Source organism: Lepisma saccharinum, chromosome 20 (genome assembly GCF_977018435.1).
Source record: "Lepisma saccharinum chromosome 20, izLepSacc3.1, whole genome shotgun sequence".
Lineage (NCBI taxonomy): Eukaryota > Metazoa > Arthropoda > Insecta > Zygentoma > Lepismatidae > Lepisma > Lepisma saccharinum.
The window spans coordinates 64,652,440-64,673,875 of NC_139248.1; the positions used below are offsets into that span (position 1 = coordinate 64,652,440).

The 21,436-nt window shown below is 37.8% G+C and overlaps 1 protein-coding gene across 5 annotated transcripts in view; it reads right to left on the reverse strand.

Moving 5' to 3' along the window:
• Positions 1 to 1,192: 1,192 nt before the first annotated feature.
• The window catches only part of Tti1 (Telo2 interacting protein 1), a 48,026-nt gene continuing 27,782 nt past the window's right edge, over positions 1,193 to 21,436 (reverse strand). For all 5 annotated transcript variants that reach the window (XM_083141547.1, XM_083141546.1, XM_083141548.1 and 2 more), the window contains 6 exons: positions 19,063 to 19,242; positions 16,417 to 16,635; positions 14,636 to 15,141; positions 8,523 to 9,359; positions 3,596 to 3,724; positions 1,193 to 1,426 (listed from right to left, as the gene is read on the reverse strand). In XM_083141547.1, the coding sequence (XP_082997673.1) occupies positions 1,349 to 1,426; positions 3,596 to 3,724; positions 8,523 to 9,359; positions 14,636 to 15,141; positions 16,417 to 16,635; positions 19,063 to 19,242 (1,949 nt within the window). In that variant the 3' untranslated portion in view covers positions 1,193 to 1,348. The remainder of the gene's footprint in view (positions 1,427 to 3,595; positions 3,725 to 8,522; positions 9,360 to 14,635; positions 15,142 to 16,416; positions 16,636 to 19,062; positions 19,243 to 21,436) is intronic.

Below are 21,436 nucleotides of genomic sequence, written 5' to 3' on the forward strand. Positions count from 1 at the left end.
AAAGGTGGCAAAAATATACTATTAAATAAATTCTAGCCAACTGATTATATTGCAATTACGTAAATGGATATACTGTGAAACTTGTAGACTGCATTGCAATATTGCAACTGCAGTATTTTACAGGTTTAACTTTCAGAATAACTATAAATTTGTTGAAATGGACAAGTACTAGTCTCATTACATTAGATCCTTGACATTCCACAACATATTTTCCAACTTTGTATTATGCGAATTATATTGTTACCTGAAATTGAAAATGCACAGAGTGAGTAATACAGTGCCTTTTTCGGCAGAGTTGCCTGCGGAACGGCGGCTAGCTCGGCAGGAAGTAAGATTGTATCTGCCGGCATTTAGACCCACAGCTGTATGCTGACTTGCCACTGGATGCGTCAGTGCTTCGATTCAGATAACTGGTGTCCAGTTTGCACGTATTTGTGAAGTGTTAAGTTACGTATTACTGGTGCTTTTCTGCAGTCTAATAATGCCACACTATCCATACAATTTGAAACAATGCATTTTTATGCATGACTCTTACAACACTATGAATTCTTGTAGGGAAGTTACGTTTCGCAGCAAAATTCCCATATGTCCCTGTTTCACACAGAGACATGTTTGGATACTTGTGAACAAATTTAGGGAATCAGGGTCTCTTCATAAGAAGCAGAGTAAAACTGCATGTGCTTAATGAAGAGAAACGTTAAGTATGATCAAAAATCCCTCCTGCACCTTGCACAAGAAACAGACATTCATGATGTCTGTTTGGCAAGCTACCAAGTTTTCAATCCTGAAACCATACATTAGAAGAATTGAAAGAAAATATCAGGAGGGAAATTTAAGCAATTTTGGAAGAGGAACCGATAGTGAAAAAATTCCTTTAAAAATGCCATAAATGTGTGGATGCAGGATGACATAATTTCCAACACCTCTTGTAACAAGGTACGTGATTATTTTAATTGTAACTGTCCATGTAATTGTACGAGATTATTTCATTACATAGCTAGCAGCTCCAGTTACGCAGATATAGCATCCTGTTTGCTGGCAGATGCGATCTTACTTTCCACTGCTCACTGCCGTTCCACAGGCGACTCGATCAAAAAAGGCCCTTTTTTTCTTCTAAACGTGCGGTTAACTTCTTGCTTTATTCTATTATAATTGTTTAATATATGTGCCAGAATTAAAATAAAACTATATAAATGAATATATACAATTATTTTATTACAAATTTACAATTTGCCACTTCAACCTTGCACAATAATTTAGCTGAATGAGCATAGGTTTTGACAAATTCATTCTCTTAGAGAAGAAAACATATTTTGCACTTACACTTTCATTTTTAAAATGTGATTATTCAAGTTCTTGAAGGTGATTGTAATATTCTCTGCACATTCTTCTTGTATTCACAGTCTTCTGCTGTTGAACCTAGCAGCTGCAAAATAAGATTCCAAGAATTGAGAAAATACTTGAAAAATCATTAAATAAATAGTATAATAACCTACATACACTATGTTGCCATTCGTCACTGGACACCCCTCAAAAAGTGCTTGGGATCGTCTGTACACGTCATACAACCTATAAAAGGCATTGCCGGTTGAGAATACACATACCAGTTACAGCAGTGAATATGGACAGACGACGCAAACTGAATGAGGCGGAAAGAGGGATGATCATTGGAGCCTACAGGTTTGGGCATTCGACCTGTGAGATTTCCAACACATTTCAGATACCCAGGTCAACAGTGAGTGATGTTATCGTGAAGTGGAATCGAGAGGGGGTCATGATATGCCAATCCAGACCAGTAAACCGAAAATATTAACAGATCGTGACCGTTGATGCTTGAAACGTGTGGTGAAGTCAAACCGAAGGGCGTCATTACAGATGGTGGCACAGGAGTTTCGATCGGCTTCCAGTAGTGGTGCAAGTAATCATCGCACTTGGTTTTCATGGGTGCGCAGCAATTCACAAGCTGCATATCACAGCCCGCAATGAGACCCGTCAGTTACAGTGGTACAAGGAACGCCACCATTGGACTATTGAACAATGGAAATCCTTCCTATGGAGTGATGAATCGTGCTACCAGAGGTGGCGGTCCGATGGACGTGTGGGGGTGTGGCGTATACCCGGTGAACGCTGTTTACAGGACTGTATCGTACCCATGGTGAAATTCGGAGGATGTGGCATCATGGTGTGGTCTAGGGAGGGTCAAACGGATCCGGATCTGAAAAATCCGGATCCGTTCAGATCTGGATCCAGATCCAAAAGTTACGGCACAGGGACCCTCTATACACCTGTCAAATTTCATGGAAATCGGAGGGGGGGGGGGAAAGGGGTCAGATCTCCACGTCAATTTGTCCTTATCTTGACATTTGAGGCAGGTTTTGCCCCCCTAAAACAGTTTTCAGCCGAAACAAACAAACACGTATTTCTTCCTCTGGGTCCCTCTATACACCTGCGAAGTTTCATGAAAATCGCAGGGGGACACAGGGATCAAATGCCCACTTAAATTTTACTCATTTTGACATTTGAGGGGGGTTTGCCCCCTAAAACAGTTTTTTAGCTGAAACAAAGAAACATGTATTTCTTCCATTGGGCTCCACTATACACCTGCCAAGTTTCATGGAAATCGGAGGGGGACACAGGGGTCAGATCCTCACTTCAATTTGTCCTCATCTTGACATTTGAGGGAGTTTTGTACCCTAAAACAGTTTTTTAGCCGAAACAAACAAACACGTATTTCTTCCTTTGGGCCCCTCTATATACTTGCCAAGTTTCATAGAAATCGGAGGGGGACACTTAGATAACCTCCCTTGTTTGTCTTACACTTTGTAATTACGTATATAACACTGCATATATTATAATGTTGTATTTTTTAATTTGTAAAACTGTAACTGTAGAACAATTGTATAATTTTTGTATAACATTTCTATCTTGTTAAATGTGTTAAAGGTTTCATCCTGGAATGGAATGTCTCACATTTATGTGTTTCCATTTCCAACACATTCGAATGAATACATATTCATTTCAATGGCATTTACAAAATCAGTTAAACAAGTAAGATTATTTTTGTGCACGAGTGTGTTAGCCGATGCATAGCAAAGTATTTTAGGAACAACACTTGAAAAAAAAAAATTTGAAGGACTAACTAATGACAAATTTCTTTGTAATCGAAGATCATAATACCTTTTAAGGTGGGGTAATATTATAATGGGATTGAGATACGAAACTCTCGGATCCGGATCCAGATCTGAAACTTTCGTACTATCGACACGTATCGCAAATTGGTGGAAAGTCTTCCTCGAAGGGTTGCAGACGTCATTGCAGCGAAAGGTGGCCCTGCACGATACTGATGTGGTGCTGCGACCAGATTAACGTACTGGTATGGGGTGTCCGGTGACGAATGGCAACATAGTGTACATTTCTTTTTAGAAGCAGAAATCCATTTTACACAAATTCAAAAATCTATAAAACTTGCACCTCATTATAGTTAAATTTACTTCTGCTGCTGATTTTAACATTGTTTTTGCTTAGAGCTATTTATACCAATGAAAACCCACATTCAATAATAAGAACCTTCAACAATAACATATTTTGTACTCACTCTAAGGGTCTTCAGTTCCTCATATGGAGACTTAAGCTCTTGTGTTGGGCACCACACATTTGACAACTTTAGCCAAACTGCATCTGGATCTAACTCCATAGCAACTTCAAAGAATTTTACAGCAGACTCCTGTAAAGCAATTTTGATTTCATCTGTTGCTTATCTAAAAGCTAGGATAAAAGATTACTGCTACACAGGTGGAAAATTTTGTAGTAACAAGATATTTGTGTTGAAAGTGTAGACATAAATGAAATTTGTTGTGGACAGTAGAATATCCACATGCTCTAAAACAGGGATGTAAGGACAGTAACTACTTGAGCGATTACTCCCAGGCCATAATTCACTATACTTGCACTAAAGATAGTCATACCAACCTAATTTCAATTTTTTCAGCTACTAAAAGGAGCCATATCAGAAACTATTGGATGCAGCCAGCAGGCTGTAGTTCGGACAGCCCTGTTCCAAAAGAATACTGGATATGTAAAACAGTGGAAAAATATAGCACTGTCAAGTGAACACAGAAGCAATTTCATATCTCTTGTTTGTGAAATTCTTAGACATGCTTCTGTGTTACAGACTAGCCAAAATGTGCATACCATATGGGTAACAGTGTGTTGTGATGGGCGGATTCATGTGATATATGTGATTGTTTGAATATTATGTTTGTTCTTGGTGGTGGTAGCAGATGTTCTGTAATCAAACTGTCATATTTCATTTATCAAAGAATTACGGCCCCAACAGTCAACAGTCTGGACAGAATTAAGAATAATCTATACATGAACTTCTACATTCAGGCTGGGAGGCTTTGTAATTGTAGGGAGGAAAGCGAGAAAGAAGAAAATTGGATAATGAAGGTGGGGTTAAGAAACGGTTATAAAGTAGAGGAAATGAGTAGAATAAAGAGTGGGGCACTTACAGTCTTGAATAAAGAAGGTGGAAAGAATGGGATAAGGAAGAATAACGAGGTAGGGGAAATAGAATACAAATACGTCGGCATCCCATATGTAAAAGGGGTGTCCAAAAAATTTGATAAGATTCTAAAAGACTTCAGGTTAAAAGGGGGAATGAGAGCTCCCCGAAATATAGAGGAATACTTTACTGAATACAAAAAGGATGGAAAGGGGGAAAAGAAGTCAGAGATGAGAAGGGCATGTATAAGATAACTTGCTCTTGTAATAAAGCATATATTGGACAAACTGGAAGAAGCATGGGAACTCGTTGGGATGAGCATGACAAGGATATTAGGGAACAATCTCCGAAGACCGGGCTTTCTGAACATGTTTTAGAATTAAATCATAAGGTTAGAAAAAGAGAAGTTGTAAAAAGAGTTCATAAACAACCTGATATGAACGTTCACGAGGCTGCAAATATTTGTGTTGCTAGGGGGGAAAAACTAAATAGGGATGATGGTAACTTGAATGAGGCCTGGATTCACTTGTTTAAACGGTGGGGAAAAAATAGTGAAGAGTCTGTTAAATTCCATGTCACGCCGGAAGTGACTTGCGCTGCGTCGGAACCTGTGGAGTTCTCATTGGAGGGGATGTAGCATTCGTATGCTACAGTAACCATTCATTCTGTATGGTAATATGGGCACACCGTTCTTTTAGAATTATCTCTTAGCCTCATGGCATTTTTATCTTCATGTAATTTTAAATTCCATATCCAAACACCCTCTTTTACCTAATCCTGGATTTTTTTTTTACATATATGACGAAGTACTTTATGTACTGAAAAGAGACCTGAAGAAGCAGAGCGTAGCTTCGCGAAATGTCGTCTGCAACCTTTATACTCACTCACGTAAGTTTTTTATACTTTTTTTTACTGTAAAAGAATCTATTTATACCTGCCGCAAAATTAGTTTGGTATTGACACTTGAGAACCACGTGTTGAAATCGGATCTACGTCACTGCGGGAGCGTGGGTTGCTCGCATGCGAGCTAATCAAAATCTTCCCAGTGTTTCACCCAGGCCCTGGTTACCTAGCAACAGAAAACGTTTTTCTCGGTGTTGCCGCTTATCGGGCGATTCTTCCTGCGATCAGATTTCATGTTGTTGGGAGAGGACGTGTTGTTGGTTTGTTGTGTTGCGTTACTGTGATATTTTAACCAGTCCGTTTGTTTAGTGTTTATTGAATTTAGAGTATTCTTTGTTGTATATAGCGTGTTGTTTTAGTGTGTTATTTTTTGTACATAATTTTGTGTGTTCTGCTTGAGTGTGTCGTGTGCTTGTGTGAAGAATGTCAAGCACGGGAGGCAATACTCGAGATGACAATGTACCAAAGAGGCCATGCACTAAAAGAAAAAGGAATTCTTCTCAAAGGACAAACGCGGGAGATGGTTTGTTCTGAGCGCAAATAATTTGAGCAAGAGAAAAACAATAGGGGTCCAATCATTTCTGTAAACAAAGTTCTGGACAGGACTGCTGCTGCTTTCGGCGTGTGTAAGAACAATATTGTTACCATAGGGAAAGAAAAATATAATGTGGTAGAAATAAATAAATAAATAAATAAATGCGAGGCTTCAAAATTGGAAACCCCAGGAAAGAATAGGAATATCAGTAAACGCGTGACAAATTTAGATACTTTTCAGCAAGATGCTATTCTCGCCATATTTACTCTTATTATAGGAGGAAAGATCATCCCACTGTTGGGAAACTGCACGTTTCGTTGAAAGATTCGGCATTTTTTCAAGGTGGGGAAACATCTTTAAGGACAGTCATAAAATATCTGGGATTCTCATACAAAAAAAAAATAATGGACCCAAAATAAAGTATGGAGGCATATGGAGATGTGGAGGTAGAGCTCCACACATTCTCGACCTTGACCTAGGCCATATTATGGAGGTGATGCGGTGATGTGGTTCACCAACCGCTTTTACCACAGGTTTGCCCCAGGTACTCACTTGGGCTGAGTCGACCCCGGAGCCGCTCGGGGTATTTGAAAAAGTTCCATAAACCACCGTGGGTCTCACGCGTGAAAGTCAGATGCCCCACCAACTGGACTTTGTGCACTTCAGTTGCGGTATAATTGAAAGACGGGCAGACTTTAACGGTGACTTCGGAAAGAAATGATTATTGAAAGTGTATATACAGAATGGATTGAAAAGGTAACCTGTAAACAATGCTCATTTCATTAATTCGTTCATGTTGTAAGGGAGATGGAAATGAATAGAAAAAACAATAACACATTCATCATTGTTGTCATCATTGTTATTCCATTTTCCTCGAAAAACAATAACACATTTCATCATTGTTGTTCCTTTTCATAACACGTTTTCCTCGACACAGCATCAGACTGTTGCAGTGCGTACTGTACCGCATGATATGGCAACACCGTGACGCATGTTCCTTCAGCTCTCAATACCAAACTAATTTTGCGGCAGGTATAGTGAGTAAACACACAGATTTCCAAAATGTACAAAAAAAGTTACTAAGGTGTAAAATAGTTATTGTATGAAGTAAAAAAGAAAAATGGATAAAAGACAGCTGTGGAGTAGCTTGCAATAATTTTCGATGTGCATCGATCGTCTCTGTGGGGATTTATCGAATTCATGAAGGAACAATAAATATTTTTGTATTTTGTGCATTACAGGATGATTTGGTGAGGTTAATTATGACATATTTATAAAAACGAATGTTTTTTTTTTTCGAAATTAAGATGTATACTGCCAACATTTTTCATGTCAGAGGGCAGTACCAGGTGTGCCAGACATCTGCCTATGTTATTCAATGAATGCCCAGATGAAATAAAAGATTTGAAATTTACCATACAAAAAGATAAATAGGTTAGTCTTATGAATAATTAATTATAATTAACCACATAAATCAAATTGTCCTATAATGCACAAAATACATTAAAAAAAATTGTCGTTTTTTCATCAATTTGATAAATACCTACAGAGACCATCAACACACATTGAAAATTACTGCAAGCTACTCTATAGCTGTCTTTTATCCATGTTTTCATTTACTTATTTATTTTTGTTACTTCGTACAAAAACTTTTATACACTTTAGTAACTTTCTCCTCATACTCAACATTCATGTTATGACACGTCAGAAACTCCAAACTCAGTCATCATAATCTTAATATGACAATACGCTAGAGGTGAGGATGACCCTTACGCCCTGACGTCACGAAAGTCCCTAATACCAAATCACTACTTCCCAAAATGCCTACTTAAAAAATTGCATGTTTCGAATGGCTTTCACGTGTCATCCTTCGCAGCGATGAAAGTGCTGGTTGGAGAGATGCTGCATAAATTTTGCAAAACCTAAGAATTATTCAAATTTAGACCAAAACATGTAACAATGCAGTTTAACTAACAATGAAACCCACTTTTATATTTAAATAACAGCCCACGTAAGACACAACTTGATTATTTTCAGTTTTACATGTGAAAATGAAGGCCAATGCCATCTATCGACATTTTCCCGTAATAACACAAGCGGAGATGACTGCGATTTGCATCTGCGCCCCACCTTTCGTGTATTCTCTCAACTTAGGTGTTTATATTGTCTGGACATTAAATTTTTATATCATGATTACCGCATGAGAGTAATTACATCAAAATAGTCGAGCATTATGACAATACCTGTCATAATGTAGAGAATCATTTTCTTGTTTAATGTTTAAAAAATATGTAAACAACGCACCAGTGCAAGGTTCATGACTATCACTTTTTGTACAAAAACTACATACGTTCTAAGCCTCAGTTGCATGACTTTTCAGACACCCTGTAGAAATAGGAAACTCACCAGACACTGAATATCTTTAAATATCCATGGCTGCACCTTCAGATGTAAGTGGCCCTCCTTCCTTTCATCATCCACTTTTCCCCCTTACACACACACACACATATACATACAAATAAACACATACGTACGTTCAATAGAAAATATAAAGAAAGACTAAGAAAGAACATTTCTCACCTGAAGTGGTGGAGGTTGCTCACTACTAAGATACAGAAGGACTACAGTTATCACAGTATCAAATTCTTTCTCTTGTATCCTTATGTTTATCAAAAGTTCACCTAAATTGTCCAGTATAATCTTCTGCAACTTGAAAGCCTGTGTGAATCTGTATGCAGACCCGGAATCTTTTCTCCTGCTTTCTGCACACTGTTTCTTCATAAATTCCACAAGAGTTGGAAACACTGTTCTCAAAGTCCTAGAAGAAATGAAATCTTTGGCCGACTTTCCCAGCTGACACAACAGTTCGAAACTTAATCTGACGATAACGTAATCTGATTCTTGAAACCTGTTCACTAGAGGGGACCAAATTTTATGAACAACCGGTAGCAAGTCGTTTTCCCATTCGGAAAGAACTTTCACTCCGATTAGTAAAGTTTCTAGCACTAATATTTTCCTCCATTTGTCCTTCGTTGACAAGAAGTGGACACACCTTTCCATAACCGAAACCGTCATCTGAATGTGTGTTGGTGATTTCTTCTCCGATATGCTTTCTGGTTCTTCGCAACCAGTTTCCATGTTAAACTCACTTTCATTTCCGGCAGGGCTGTCTGGTAGTTCGTCAACGATTAATTTGCACTCGCGATAATCAAGAAGTGCTTTTATTAATGCAGACTTCCCTGACATATTTCCTGGTCCTGTTGGAACTATTTGTTCAGATGTTTTACCAACAGTTTTATGATTATCACAGCCTGTTGAGTCCTGCCACCTTCTCACACACAGCACAAACGTATGAAACACATGAACGAAAGCAGTTGCATTCTGTTTTTGGAAAGTATCACAGCTCTGCAGTAATACCTGAAGAATACCAAGATAAAAAAAGTTTCAGTTATTTGCAATACATTATCACTACGGCTGAGTCGATACCACTTTGAACTGATAATGATATCAATGGCCATTAACTTTCAGATTTTTACTGATATTACTAGGTGAGTATGTCATTGCAATTATAAAAACCAAAATATTCAGGAATTACACCATAACATTAAAATTAGTGATGGGTCAGATTAATCGGTATGCTATAGGTATCGGCCGATATAGGCATATCGGTGTAATGGTAAAATTACCAATTATTTTACCGATCCGACATATCTATATCTTATAATTTAGTACAAAATTCTGCCATTTTGTTATAATTTTTGTGAATAATCTCCATGGCCTACTTCTTTAAAAAGCAAATATCTAAATATGCAACTTCTTTTGCACTTCAGCCACCTCGAAACATGCATTTATTAAGGCGGCCACGATCCATTCAGGTTCTTCAAGGACTATTTGAAATGTTATATCGGATCAGTAGAATATCGGTTATCGGTATTGGTAAATTTTATATTGGAACTTGATCGGTTTTGGCCAAAATTTCATATCGGCCCATCCCTAATTAAAACACTTCACAAAATACAGTTTCTCCATGGCTAGCTGATTCACCCAACCTCAACTGCATTGAATGCATGGAAACATCCTGCATCTTCGGAAGGGCCCATGGCTTCTGAAGTGTGGGATTGCTGACACTCATTATTCACCTCGGTTGTTTTGCTTCATTTTCTAACAGTGCTACTGTATACTTTTTCCCTGTTGTTTCATAAAACACTTCGCCTTTGCTCTCAGGTAAAGGTTTTTGCTTCTGCCTCATTTCCTGGCATATCACATTTCCTTCGAGACCATTTTTACATTCCATTCTTTAAATAATAAATTATAAAACAATTTTTTGAGCACTGTGAGTGGATACCTCATATTTTGCATAATTTGCAGGATAATTTTACTCAGCGAAAGTGTTACATGGCATTTTTACGAACCCAGCAAAGAATAAAATGCCAGAAAAGTATTGGCTGGTATTCGTAAACAAAATCCAACCATATATATTCTTTTCTATTTATGGATGGGCCGATATGAAATTTTGGCCGATACCGATAAAGTAACGATATAAAATTTACCGATACCGATAACCGATACTCTACCGATCCGATATAAAATTAGAAATTGTCCTTGAAGAACCTGAAAGATTCATTGACCTCCTTAATAAATGTGTGTTTTGAGGTGACTGCAGTGAAAAAGAAATTGCATATTTAGACATTTACTTTTTTAGAAATTAGGGCATGGAGATTATCCATAAAAATTACCACAAAATGGCAGAATTTTCCACTAAATTATCAGATATTTATAGATAAATCGGATCGGTAAAATAATCGGTAATTTTACCGATAAACCGATACACCTATATCGGCCGATACCGATAGAGTACCAATTAATTGGTCCCATCCCTACTAAAAATTAAAAATACAAAATTATTTATTACTTACGTAAAATGAATATCTATTTTGTACACCGACAACGTTTCGAAAGGAAAGCACAGGCAGTCCGCATGGGAATAGTGTGATAAGAGGGCATCTTTTCTGTTTTAAAAATTTTAACTTGCACGGGTTTTTTAGTGGAAGGTTTTATAGTGATTATTTTAACAAATAACAGAAGCATGGGCCAGCGTTTTCCAAATATTTTACCTTTACCATATTGTACCAATTCCTTTTCCTGACGAGTGTATGAATTGACGAGGCTATGGCAATTTTCGGATAGCTGAAATATAGGACCTGAAGAAGGGAGCAGTGGTTCCCGAAACGTTGTCGGAGTACAAAATAGATACTCATTTTACGTAAGTAATAAATAATTTTGTATTTTTAATTTTTAGAAATACGAAAGAATATATATATAAAAGTGAGTAAGTCGCACAAACCTGAAGTATGAAAATCCAACCATACTTTCTGATAGAGATACTGGTATTAGCCTATATTAATACAACACCATCAGTATTGGCTCAGCCCTAGTTTTTAAATTTCCTAAAAATATATCTTTAGCTATATTTATTTATTTATTTTACCTAAAGTTTCAGATACAGTATTGAATGACCATTTTACACAAACAGTAACAGCAGAAAAATAACAATAGCAACAACAAGAAAATAGAGTACAAGATGGCACTGAAAATAGATCAAAATTATACATACATCGTTAACAATTTTCTGAAACTATGTTCTGGCAAGAATATATCCACGTTTGGAGGCAGGTTATTATATGAGTGAGGAAGCTTGTAGAAAAGAGACCACCGTAGAAGGGAGAGTCTTGTGAAAGAGCTTAACATTGCGGGTTGGCCATGTGGGGACGCGTAGATGAAATTTGTTGAGCAGAAATTCGCATTTAATTTAACAATCATGTTTTGTGCAAAAATTTCATGTCTGCTAATTTGCGACGAGTGTGTGGTGGTTGGATATTGAAGACAGACATAATATCTGTTTTGTGAAGGTGCCTGAGAGAAGGTATTCTGTGGCAAGCAATGGCGAGGGAAAAGATAAGGACAGAATCAATCCGGGAAAGATTTTTTTTTGAAGCCATGGTCCAGATAGAAGAGCAGTATTCAAGAATGGACAAGATAAGAGATTTGTAAAATATGCTGATGGATGATTGGTTTTGGATTTCAGTGAATCTGTACAGAAGACCGAGAAGACGCATTGCTCTTTTAGTAGTGTTTGTAATGTGCTCATTAAATTTTAGTTTTTGTCGATGATAACAATAACTGAGATCTTTTTGAGAGGAAACTTTTTTGATGGGATTGTTTTCAAGATAATAAGCAGAATCGAGTTTGTTCCATTTTAGGAAAATGAAAATGCAATAGAAATGTGTGTTTGCAGGACCACTCACATTAAAGAAAGTCACATTAACTCAGCTCCTGGTACCAATAATGAATAAGATAATGTGTTGATGCATTTGTGAACACAAGGAACATCTGATAAGCAAGCATGCAATCAACAGCACTGACCTGTGTGCAAGCTTGCACATAGTGAAACAATATTACACACATGTGGTTAATTATACTTTATAACTTAAGCCCAAATAAACAACCATTTGTGAATGGATTGGATTGATTTGGTGTTTTCTTAAGTCCAATTTATGCACAGTAAGGCTAATCGGGACTGGACCTACAGTTTAAAGTGGGATCCGAACCACTATGTGCCTCCACTGGGAATCAAACCCAGGACCCCTTGATTAGAAGGCGACGATGCTACCACTGCACCATAGGGGAGGCCCCATTTGTGAATGATGACTGTGTATCAACAAAATCAAAGGGCAATTTGCCACATTAAATTATCATCTTTTTACAGGCTATAGTGTTAAATAGGGATATTTCACGTGACACCATGTCCGGTGTCTAGACATCTAGTTAGACCTGAAAAAGGAAGAAGTATTTACCTCCAAAACGTCGTCCGGATTAACATATACTCACTCACGTAAGTTTGAAAAGTTTTAATGCATTTTACCTATTTATTTTGTATCAACACATTCAACAAGAATATGCCTAACATTTAATATTTGGTCTAGGAATTAATTCGTGCAGTTGTTATGCACACATTGAAGCTGTAGTTCAAACACAAAATACATAAATACCTTAAGAAAAATATTGTCCATCGCGAGCCACCACTTTCGCCCATCTGTCAGGCAAGTTACGGATTCCGTGGCGAAAGAAGTCCTCATCCTTTGAAGTGATCCAGTCAGAGACCCATTTTTCGATATCTTCTGAAGAAGTGAACCGCTGTCCAATCAAATCGTTATTCATGCAATCGAACAAGTAGTAGTCCGAAGGAGCAACGTCTGGTGAATACGGCGGGTGGGGTAAAACTTCCCATCCGACATTTTCTAAATAGGTTTTGACCGATTTTGCGACATGTGGGCGAGCGTTATCATGTTGACAAATAAGTTTATCATGTCTGTTCTCCCATTCTGGTCGTTTCCTGGCCAGAGCTTGCTTCAAACGCATTAATTGTCGTCGATAACGTTCTCCATTAATAGTTTCACCCAGTTGCAGCAGCTCATAGTACACCACACCTTTCATATCCCACCATATGCACAGCATAGCCTTTGCACAGTGAATATCTCGTTTCGGTTGTGATGGACCTGGTTCACCTGGCTTCACCCAGGCCTTTTTTCGTTTCGGGTTCTTGTAATGGATCCACTTCTCATCGCCAGTAACAATGCGATGCAAAAACCCCTTTCTTTTCTGTCTTTGAAGCAGCAATTCACAAATGGTTTTTCGTCTTTCAACGTCTCTGTCTTTCAATTCATGTGGAACCCAATGTGACATCTTTTGAATCATTCCCATGGCTTTGAGGCATTTGGAAACTGTTGTTTGATCAACGCCTAATGCTTCTGCAAGTTCTTCCTGCGTTTGACACGAATCCTGATCGAGCAATGCTCTCAATTCTTCGTCTTCAAATTTTTTTGGCTGTCCAGGTCGCTCTTGGTCTTCCAGGCCGAAATCACCACTTCTAAACCGTGCAAACCACTTCTGACACATTCGCTCAGCTAGCGCATGGTCACCATACACTTCCACCAAAATACGATGACTTTCGGTAGCACTTTTCTGCATGTTAAAGTAATGAAGCAGAACACCCTGCAAAAACACTTTATCTGGCACGAACTGCACCATGTTCAGTTGACTACAAAATGCTGTTGTTCACGCGTCAATCAACTGCCCTATACTACGAACGATGCGCGCTGACAGGAGTTTTCAACGCATGTGTGGATACACAGAACTGTGGGACGATATGCTCGTTACGCCATCTCTTGTCCAGGCGCACAAATTAATTCCTAGACCAAATACAACATCACAGACATGACACATTGGAGGGTCCAGCCCTTGCAGCAAGTGAGTATGGGTGAGATAGTTGTGTCCAATGCACAGTCGAGTTAGAAGAACTTCTCAATGGGAGGGACCTGCAGAATGTTCTTAGCTATTCCCTTCTTGACTCATGAATGTGTGGGGTTCCACCTCCACACCCCTCCTATGAATCTTCATGATGTAGTGCAACAAGCAGTGTAACCTGCACATTTTTACTTTGATTGATTGATTGATTTGTTGTTTTAAGTCTACTTTATGCACAGGACGGCTAATCGGGACTGGACCTACTCCGAACCACTGTGCCATGTGCCTCCACCGGGTATCAAACCAGGGACCCCTTGATTACAAGGTGACAACGTTACCACTACGCCATCCTAGAGGTATTTACTTTAATTGAAAGTTACTATACTCACATCTGTTACAATCTCTTGAATATATGGAAGGACATCCATCTTGCTGTACTTCATGATGACTTTCAGCACGTTCAATACTCCTGGATTCTGGTCGACTTTGCGAAGCTTCATGGTGACTTGGTACGAGAAATAGTCCACATTCTTTTCAATGAGCTCTGTAATACTACCATAACCACAGGATTCGGCAACATTCTGTAAGGATAACATTCCAGCACTTGCGATTAAACTGTTGCTGCTTCCAGCTCGCTCCAGCAAGGGATACAAAGTCTTTATAAGAAACGGCTGGAAGTTCTCACCAAGGCACGTAGCAAACTCGCCAATCCCTTCAACAAGCAAACATGTGTGGATAACGTTACTTCTTAGATTTTCAAGGGGTGGTTCTTCAACATTAAAACCCTGCGTTCCAGTGTCACTGCCGCCCACTGGCTGCCTCCAGATTGATGGTTCCAAATAAACACTGACGGCATTTTTAATATTATGCACTACATCTTCATCTGAACTGGAACCTAACAGATAAGAAAACTACATGTTATGGATGAAGAAGCACAATATATTTAGAGCAAGCAAGCAAGCAAGAAAACAAGTTTCTGACGGTTACATTTGTTTCAAGCCCACTTTCTGCAGAAATTATTATTGGTGGGATTTCAATAACTGAAATGCACCTCAAACCAGAACCCCTCAATTACAAAGACATATCTTTAGCCTTATGGTACTAGGCTACAAAAAAAATGTGGTAAATAAGTGACATTCATTTCTTACAATGTTGAAATTACTTCTTTGAAAGCTTCCGTTATATATTTTTTGGGAAACAAATGACTGATTTTAAATAGCAAACAAAGAAGGTGGTACTTGAAGGACGAGAAGAGGGGAAATCCCCTCTCTGGTTTCTGCCTCCCCCTCCTTAGTTACTACTTTTTGGCACTTTGGGGAGGGGACTACATGTAAATTATACTATATAGTGATGCTTCAAGTGTAGTTACTGGAATTTCCTCCCCACCCGCTAGAAAATTTTCAAATACTACAAACTGATTTCTGTGGTGGAGTGGTTACACAACGCATTACACTACCAGGGGTCCCAGGTTCAAATCCCGGACTGGCATGGGTATTCTGCGTGAGTGTCCCTTCAATAATTTCATCATATTATCAGTCATTCTCATTGATGCAATTAGCCAATAGTAGAAAAAAATTGATGCTAAGTAACAAAAAACAATCAATCAATCAAATACTACAAACCTATAGCATAGGTGAGGTTCCATATTTCTGCATTGCAAATTCAATTGTTTTTTTCCAATTAAGGACCACTGCCTTCATTAACGAAGGTTATGACACCTGGGATGGAGATGGTAGTGTGTCTATTTGAACTGAACTGTTGTTTTAAGTCAACTTCATCAACAGATAGGCTAATCGGGACTGGGTCTACAGTGGGATCTGAACCACTATGCAATGTGCCTCCACCCGGTATTGAATCCAAAACCTCTTGGTAGCATGTCCCTACTTTATCTGTTCCCAGGTGGTGGTAGTTCCAATTTCTCTCATCCGGCAGTGCTGGCGAGTGTTTCTTGGCTTGAAACGGGAGAAACTGAAACTACCACCACCCAGGAACAAACAAAGCAATGCCACACTACCATTGTCGTCCCAGATGGTGTAACCTTTGTAAATGAATGCAATGGTTTTTTGAAATAAATCAGGAAAAAAGATTTGAATTTGCAAGTTGTAAATACGGAACATCACATCACCTATAGAATATTAAAACTGCATTTACGACACCCTCTAACACCTACCTTTTCCTAAAATAGTGTTGATGAGAAAGGTAGCTTCATTCTTGTAACATGAAGATTCACTGCATATGTCCAGAAGATAATTACATACAATACTGAGGTTGCCATAACATGCAAGCAGTTGGCAGATGCACACTATCTTTTGGAGAATGGCTGGGTCTTGAAAATGCTGGAATTGTCTCCATGGTCTAAGCCAATTATGTTCCTTATTTCCCAGAATATCTAGAAACAGATAAACAATAAAATGTAAGTGTCAACATAATAAGGAAGTGCGTATTACTCACTATCAAATATAAAAATATAAATATGTTAGATAGTATCAAAAATTCACAACTTACGTGAGTGAGTATAAATTTATCCAAACGATGTTTCGGAGGTCAATACTTCCTTGTTCTTCAGGTCCACATTAATGTCTAGACACCAAACATGGTGTCACGTAAAAAAGTGTTGCATAGGAATATAGTAAAAAAACACTTATAAAAAGTTTCCAGCTTTAACAAAGTACAAGTTCCTGTATACTTAAAAAGCCCATATTAAAAACTAGGGATAGGACAGATTAATCGGTACTCTATCGGTATCGACCAATATACGCATATCGGTGTATCGGTACAATTACCGATCCGATATATTGATAAATATCTTATAATTTAGTGCAAAATTCTGCCATTTTGTTGTAATTTTTATGGATAATCTCCATGCCGTACTTTCTGAAAAAGTAAATGTCCAAATATTCAAATTCTTTTGCATTGCAATCAGCTCGAAACACACATTTATTACGGAGATGAATGAAAATTTCAGGGTCTTCAAGGACCATTTCTAATTTTATATCGGATCGGTAGAATATCGGTATCGGTAAATTTTATATCGATACTGTATCGGTATCACCAAAATTTCATATCGGCCCATCCCTATTAAAAACTAAAACGTTACATGAACTTTTACTTTGTTAAAGCTGGAAACTTTTATAAGTGTTTTTTACCCTTGCCTTCTACCTATATTCCTATTTAACACTTTTTTACGTGACACCATGTTTGGTGTCTAGACATTAATGTGGACCTGAAGAACAAGGAAGTATTGACCTCCGAAACGTCATTTGGATAAATTTATACTCACTCACGTAAGTTGTGAATTTTTGATACTTTGAATTTGAATTTGATTTTAAAATTTTGGGAGCGTCAGCACTTAGGCTATTTTGCTCCTGTCACATTATACGGGGGCCAGCCACTTACCATTACAAAGAACAACTCTAACGTTGCATAATTAAAAATCTTAAAATGTTCTGACTTCTGTTAAAAGCTGAGGCTGTAAAGGGGCACTCAGCACACATAAGGACAACAGGACAATACAAACAAAATTATACTGGCCATGAGACCAGTCGCCAGAGCCTCGTTAGTCTTCAGTCCAGGGTGTACTAATGTGGAAGTGAGGTTGACATTTGGGTGTACTATGTGGAAGGTCACCCCTTACACCCCGAATTTTTGATACTATCTAACGTATTTATATTTTTTATTAATGTAAGTGTCTCTTTATTTACTTAAAACAATGGTTCCTAAACATGTTTACAATTTTTAATAACTTCAAATAAATGCCTGAAGTAGTAGTATAAATATAGCTCCTTAATTTGTTTACTTTTTAAAATAAATTCATTCTGTGTGTTCAAATTATTGCTTTTCTTTAATAGCTTATGGCACAGAGAGAATATTAATTAACTAACAGAAAATGGTAGATCAGGGTTGTTGAACATCCATGGCATCTTCACAAAAGAGACAATTGTGTATGTGTGTGTGTGGCAGAAGGGTAGGGGTAGGTATAATGAGGGTATACAAAAACTTGTCTCCCGGTGCAATAAGTGCCTCAATGCCATTGGTACCTATGTAGAAAAATAACTCGATATGTACTTTCAAAGCAAAAGGGTTTTGTTCAACTAACTTATTTCATTCTTTTCTTTATTACCAAATGGGTACTGCTTTCTGAATGTGTCTTGTATGTCTCGTATTAAGGGAAGTGGTGTATCAAAAAGGAAGAAATAAGACCGAGATGGATGGATGACAATGGTGTATTCTGAAAATGTAAGTTTACTGCAACAATTCTGATTTATTGCATATATTTATTATATATTAATTAGATATATCAGAAATAAAACACATGGGCATGCAAGTAAAACAAAATCAGAAGTCCGACAACTTCAAATTTTCCGGCAATTTTTATATACAGTGGAACCTCGATTTTACATTTTTCAGGGAACCTAGCTGGAAAAACTTAAAATGCAGGATAATGTAAAATCGAGGAAAATTTTATAACATTTTGCTATGTTGAGACTATCAAGTCTGAATGTATAACGTGGGAAAATGTAAAACTAGGGAACGTAAAATAGGAGTTTCACTGTATGTGAAAAAAAAGTTCCTTTATCAGCATTAAACCAGGTAACATGGGAGAATACTCCACTGATGGATGAAGATGTTGGGGGTTGAGAATGATAAAGGTCAGAGGGTGGAGAAAGGGCTGAAAATAGGGAAGATTGGAAACTGAAGAGAGAGGAAACAAGAGGTAAAGAAGTGAGTTTAATATTCTTTGCACTTATATTTTATTTTCATCTTTATAATCCACCCATTACGTTCACTATCTAATGCTATTAACACACATACCTACCATTAGCAGAATAGCTTTCCAACAGCATGGCGACTGAGCAATCAAATTCCAGTATTTGAACAAGTGACATCATTAACCTCTCAAAATGTGCAGAAGAATAGAGCAAGTGGTCCACTTTGGGTCCAAGGAAGCTCAAGTACCCACACAATAGGCTTACTCCACTTTTTTGTTCCTTTTCATCTGCAACAAAAGGAAGCAACGGTTAACACAGTAACAGTTGGGCTGAAAAGTTTGTAGGCTGACTCATAGATGGCGTTACTAGAATTAAATCCATGTGATTTTTACTTAGTACTAACCTTCAAAAGACACGTGTATAAATTTCACAGCTGATGGATAATTAGTTCGTGAGATATAGCATTGTGAGTGAAGCAGCTTTTGTTATTGTGAAAAAATGGATAAAAAATAATTTCGTGTGTTAATAAAGCATTGCATTTTGGCGAAAGAAAATACTGTTGAAGCCAAGGCTTGACTTGATAAACATTATTCGGACTCTGCACCAGGAAAATCAACCGTTGAGAAGTGGTTTGCTAAATTTAAACGAGGCAAAATGAGCATCGAAGACGATGCACGCAGTGGATGCCCCAAAGAGGCTGTTACCGACAAAAACATCAAAAAAGTCCACAAAATAATTTTAAATGATCGTAAAATGAAGTTGATCGAGATAGCTGAGATTATTACATAGCGTTGTCGGAGCGTTTAAAGGATGAAATCACGAAAAAACGGCCCCATTTGAAGAAGAAAAAAGTGCTGTTTCATCAAGACAATGCACCATGTCACAAATCAATGAAAACGATGGCAAAATTATATGAATTAGACTACGAATTGCTTCCCCATCCACCATATTCTCCAGATCTGGCCCCCAGTGACATTTTCCTGTTTGCAGACCTTAAAAGAATGCTCGCTGGAAAGAAATTTAGCACTGATGAAGAGGTAATCGCCGAAACTGAGGCCTATTTTGAGGCTAAAGAGAAATCGTACTATAAAAATGGCATCGAAAAATTGTATGACCGCTATAATCATTGTATCGCCCTCAAAGGCAACTATATTGAATAATAAAATTGAATTTTGTCAAAAAAATATTTTTTACTATGTTAGCCTACGAACTTTTCAGCCCAACTGTTACTTGTTAAAATCATATTTAGACTGAGCCTTAAAAATATAATGGGTGGTCCATAAGTCACTTTCTCATGTAAAAATTTAATTTTTAAACTGAAATTCATTGGTAACACTATTAAGCTGTGTTTACATGTTTAATAAAGCACAAAAAATTCCGACATAACATTTCCATCCAATTTAGTTTAAATCTCTGTCTGAGAAGACCTGTTAGAGGGTGGAAACATTATGTTTATAGCATGTTATTATGTAATAAAGGCTGCATTGGTCAGCATTTTTAGTGTTTTACTGAAATACATTCTTTGTAATATTGTCTATCAAATACGGAGAAACTAAAGTGTAAATCACCAACCCTGAGACCTTCTGTAAACAAACCGTCTCACCAATTCAATGTATCACTCCGCGTCAGCTGATCCATGACCGCAATGCCGTTACACTCATAGTTTGCCGCACCTATTCATTTTATATAAGAGCCTCTGAATGTGAGAATCCGCTCTCAAGACATCAGACAAATATGCAGCCGCATACATTGTTACTTTCCCGGTCATTCTCTCTTTCATAACCCTTAAAACTGCAGACACTGACCTACCACTGGACTGGGATACCAACTTAACCACTTTTTTTACTGGTTTCTCAGGATACCACTGACAGAACGTTACATAAATATTGAGTAGAATCTGTTCAGGGGCACCGACTTGTTAAAATTATTGGGGAGGCTCTGATCACTGAAATAAATTAATGAATGATTCTCTCTCTCCCTTCTTTAAGTTTTGGCCTCAGTGTTCGGAATCTCATAAAAGCTAGGGGTGTGCGGGATCCCAAAAAGTCAGGACCGGGATCGGGCAAAAAAAATTCCCGCCCCGATCATGACTTCGGGAAATGATTTCCTACTTTTCGGGATCCAGAGCAGTCGGGAAATACCGAATGGTCTTTTTAAAATGTTGTTATTTCTCGATGTTTTCTGCATTGTCAATTTCTGGAACTTATCGTAAATTGTTAGTTTTTAATCCAGAAATCACTTAAAGTGAAAATGACGTGTAGAATTCGAGATTTTCAGAGCTTCGGATTGTCAATTCTTTTATTCACAGTTCGAATGCAGAATATTAATTGTCCACGGATGGATATGTCACAAGTTTCGTCAACAATAATAGCAAAATATTCCCAACTTTTAATATCTGCTACCACGGAGCACAAAACGTATCTCCCTAATATATCAATGATCTCGTTCTGAATGTCATGTGAGAGCCATTTGTAGCCCGAA